The 3,990-nt window shown below is 34.4% G+C and overlaps 1 protein-coding gene across 1 annotated transcript in view; it reads right to left on the bottom strand.

Moving 5' to 3' along the window:
• Positions 1–1,778, bottom strand: part of LOC139692401 (NF-X1-type zinc finger protein NFXL1) — a 36,845-nt gene extending 35,067 nt beyond the window's left edge. The window contains exons 1-3 of the mRNA XM_071590569.1: positions 1,475–1,778; positions 1,188–1,395; positions 876–1,015 (exon numbers count right to left, since the gene is read on the bottom strand). Coding sequence (XP_071446670.1) covers positions 876–1,015; positions 1,188–1,356 — 309 coding nt within the window. The 5' untranslated portion in view covers positions 1,357–1,395; positions 1,475–1,778. The remainder of the gene's footprint in view (positions 1–875; positions 1,016–1,187; positions 1,396–1,474) is intronic.
• Between the last annotated feature and the right edge of the window lie 2,212 nt (positions 1,779–3,990).

Raw genomic sequence — 3,990 nt, forward strand, 5'->3', positions numbered from 1 at the left:
GATAAAAGGAATATTACTCAACTGATGCGCATTAGAAGTGTTCCATGATGAACATTAGTTAGGAAATATAGACAATACATAAATTAAAAGAAACGGTATACTAAAAAATGAATAAATAAGTTAACATGCTTGCAGGAAATTAAAGAAGAGAAAAAGGGGGCGTTGAAAGTGAGAAATTACGACACAGAAAGAAGTACAAAATTTAAACATAATAAAATTTTGTTTAGATACTGTAATATATATGCTATCACCGTAAAATTAATTAGACATCGACCTTTGTTTTGATTACTGCGTTTATGGTTTTTACTTAAGAAAAAGAATGTTTGGTGGAATGCTTTGAATTTTTGCAATATAAAACAGGATTTCAATGTTTACAGGTACTCTTAAAAAAAAGGTAAGAACATTTCATCATTAATTACTAACATTCCACTCTTCCGGTTGAAGTTGAAGGAAAGGTTATCATTCTGTGCCCCAAAATATACTAGCTAACAAAGAAAATCACAAGGGAGAGTGATAATATTCCAGAAGAACACTTGATAGTGACCTCAATATCTTGTTCCATGAACATCCATATAAGGAAAGGACCATTTTGATTAACATGCTTTTCTGATTAAAATTCCAACGTTCAAAGGTTTGATTAATGTTCAAATTCGACCATAAAAAAATAAGTACAACTTTCTGAAAATCTTAAATCTTTTCGTTAAATCTACACAAGTTGACGTCGCTGTAAAGTCAACCTGTACGGACATTTAATAGGAGTTGAACAAGAAAAATATAATTACCGTATTTTTTTCCTAGAAAATTATAATAAATATATAGCCCACCAAGTGGAATCCGAGGATTACCCAAGAGTTTTCCAAGTAAATAAAACTTACTGCATCATTTTTTCCGACATTGGAAATGCATATCAAGCACGTCGCCGAGCCCGACTGGAAAACCTCCTCCAAAAACAAACGGGTTCTACCAAGATCCGCAGAAAAACCACCCAAACTGGCATACGACTGAAGGACACTGTCTAGAAAAAAAGTTGTTAAAACCTCATGAATTATGTGACCAAGGAGCTTGCTTCAATACATGGCAATTTCACCCAATTACACTTCACGAAGCGTGAACTATTACTACTACTATAACTACTTCAACAAATGTATAGCAGTTCATAAAGAGAACTACTTGGGGCATAAAATTACCTAGAATTTTTCCGCAGTTATTATCCTCATCTTCATCTTCTGAAGATGAATAACTAAGCGTTGTGGTTGTTTCAATTGGAGATTTTTTTGCAGAAGGCTTTATAACTGCGACTGGATTCGCAGGAGCCCTTGGGCGATTCCATGGATTACCACGACCCCTTCCAGCCATTTCTGGCAGAATTTTAACGTCTTCTATGGAGCACAATGACTAAAAATGAAAAACAACTACATGATCACCGTCCAAAAAAGTAATAACATATGGCAAAACATTGAATTAAAAAGTATACTTCATTAGGTCTCCAAGTTCAAGCACAGTTTCATTGAATCAATCAGTCCTGTGATTAATAGAAATTGTCGAAATGTTTTCGCTAATATTTCAAAAATATTCGGCAAAAGGTGTTGTCCACGTAAACACCTTATTGTGCTACAGAATTGAATTGTCCCGAAGTCAAAAGCAGTCAGCCAACTAAATAATACGCATAATTATCTCATTATATTTGCTGTGACTTGAATGACGAACAAGTAAGGATTAGTAAAAGTTTTGTCACTATATGAAAACAGCAAAATGTTTCAAAATTTCACTGCGATGGTCAAACAACCAGCACCGACAAACAGGTGACGACCGATAAACACCCTTTTCCGAGGAATGGATTTGATCGACGACCGGCACATTACTTCTGCACTTTCAGGTTTTATTTGTGGAAGAAGTTCACAACTATTGCATAAAAAATTATAAAAATTCATTGGGCGAATTTAATACTTCGCAATCATTGCTTCAACGTTACAAGGCCATTATCTAGGGTTCAATGATTTTAGTCTGTGTCTGCCTCCTTTAAATAGTAATATAATGAAATAAATTTAATACTTTATTCGCCTCGACGACTAATGTTATTTGCAATACGTGAAAAGAGAGCAGAGTTGGAAATTTATGGGATAATGGGGAAAGGAGGGAGCGAGAAAAATTGTGGAAAACGTTTAGCATGGAAAAGGTGCGATGGCATGGACAACGCCCATCCATTCCTTTGTTAATACTAATTCCACGTAAAACCATAGTCCTATTAGAAGGCATATTTGTAAGTGCTAGAGACACGCAAATCCCCTGAGTCTTGTGTGTTACGTGTACATCCTTTTTTCTCATTTTACATCTATATTTGATCTTCAGCGCTCCCCCCCCCCCAGCAACATGGTTATAAGGTCCCTATTCCTCCCTAATCTGTTTTTTCACTTACCAATTTATAAAGAAAGGACAATAAAGAATTGAAATTTAATGCCCATTGACTATGGGCCAATAGTGAGATTAGAGATGCTTCTATAATATTTCATTAAGGCAAAGTGAAAACAATTTACATATTTGGAAATAGAGGGCTCTGGACCCTACTAGCTGAAGGGGGTACTATGTGGTTATACCAGGCGTTAGAGGGAGTAGTAGGGATTTTATGATGCCTCGTTTCACTGAAGGTTGACTTTGAAATTCGGCTAATTTTTTATTGGTGATTGGTTTAACTTTGAAATTCGGATTTTATAATGCCTCGTTTAACTAAAGGTTGGCTTTAAAATTCGGCTTGGGTAAAAACCCAAAACTCAATTATATGGCGCTAGTTAAGTTCTAAACCAACCGTTAAACAGCTCAATAGCTGACAGATGATGTCACAGTGGCCACAATGTACACATTGACTAATGAGGTATCTTATTTGTTTACAAATTAGCATTTTTGGTAGTCTCTGTGTTCATTTGAAGTTCACATTAAGTAATGATGAGATTTCGTTATACATTATAGAATCAGTTCTAAGGGCTCCATATACATTTTAGGGAGGTAAATACATTGGTTTAGGACGTACAGTTCAGTACATTTTGAAACCTGGATACTGTATGGTGTACAATTATCACAAACAGAAGGCTTTTGATACTATATACGTGAAGAGTATAGGGTTTTCTTGTATCGAACATTAGGAGGAGTTGTAATAAGTGTAATGTATGAATTCCATTGGGTGAATGTTATGGTTAGAGGGTAATCCCGAGTACTCCTGGGAATACGTGTAAAAAGTGGACTGTTGTCCTGAGTGGATGACCCATGATCAAGTAGTTTAATAGCATATATCTATTTTTACAATTAAAGGGTTTTAATTTTTTTATTTACTTAATTGTAATTGCTACAACATTCTTTATATAGTTTTAATTGGTGCTTTTAAATTGTTTCCATATTTTTTTTATAATTTGTTGCAATCGCTGACATTCTATAGACTTATTTTCGTGAATGAGTCGGGGGCCAAATTAAATTAACTTCATCTTTATCTTAAATCTTACAGTAAGTGTATTTCCAGTAACTCACTCCAATGTATAATCTAATCATGGGTAATCTTCGAGAGAAGACCAAACGTCCAATGAAAAAAGAAAAATACATGATTATTTACCTAATTTGTTTCCTATGAACTTGAGGCACTTTTAATACCAATATTTAATTCCTTAAACTGAACAATTTATCAATGTCTATTCTCATTCCGTACTTGTAATCATTTATTTTCACTGTGGACATAGGTTGGTGTTACTCTCATTCTAAATTATGTTCAGCCTGCCCATATTTCTCGCTTCTTAGCATATTCGGAATACAGAATCTTTTTACAGTTGGATTATAGCAAGGCATTTCTCATTTAACCAGTTGTTTTCTATGTAAATACCTACTTGAATCGTTTTGAAAGGTTTCATAACACTTTTGAAACCACCGCCAGATTCAATCGATATATTGAAACTTACCGATTAAGTTACTTACATTTCGATTAATGGAACTGCACTTGCTAAGGCTCAA

Source organism: Hetaerina americana, unplaced genomic scaffold (assembly GCF_022747635.1).
Source record: "Hetaerina americana unplaced genomic scaffold, ioHetAmer1.1.p SCAF_4, whole genome shotgun sequence".
NCBI classification, from domain to species: domain Eukaryota; kingdom Metazoa; phylum Arthropoda; class Insecta; order Odonata; family Calopterygidae; genus Hetaerina; species Hetaerina americana.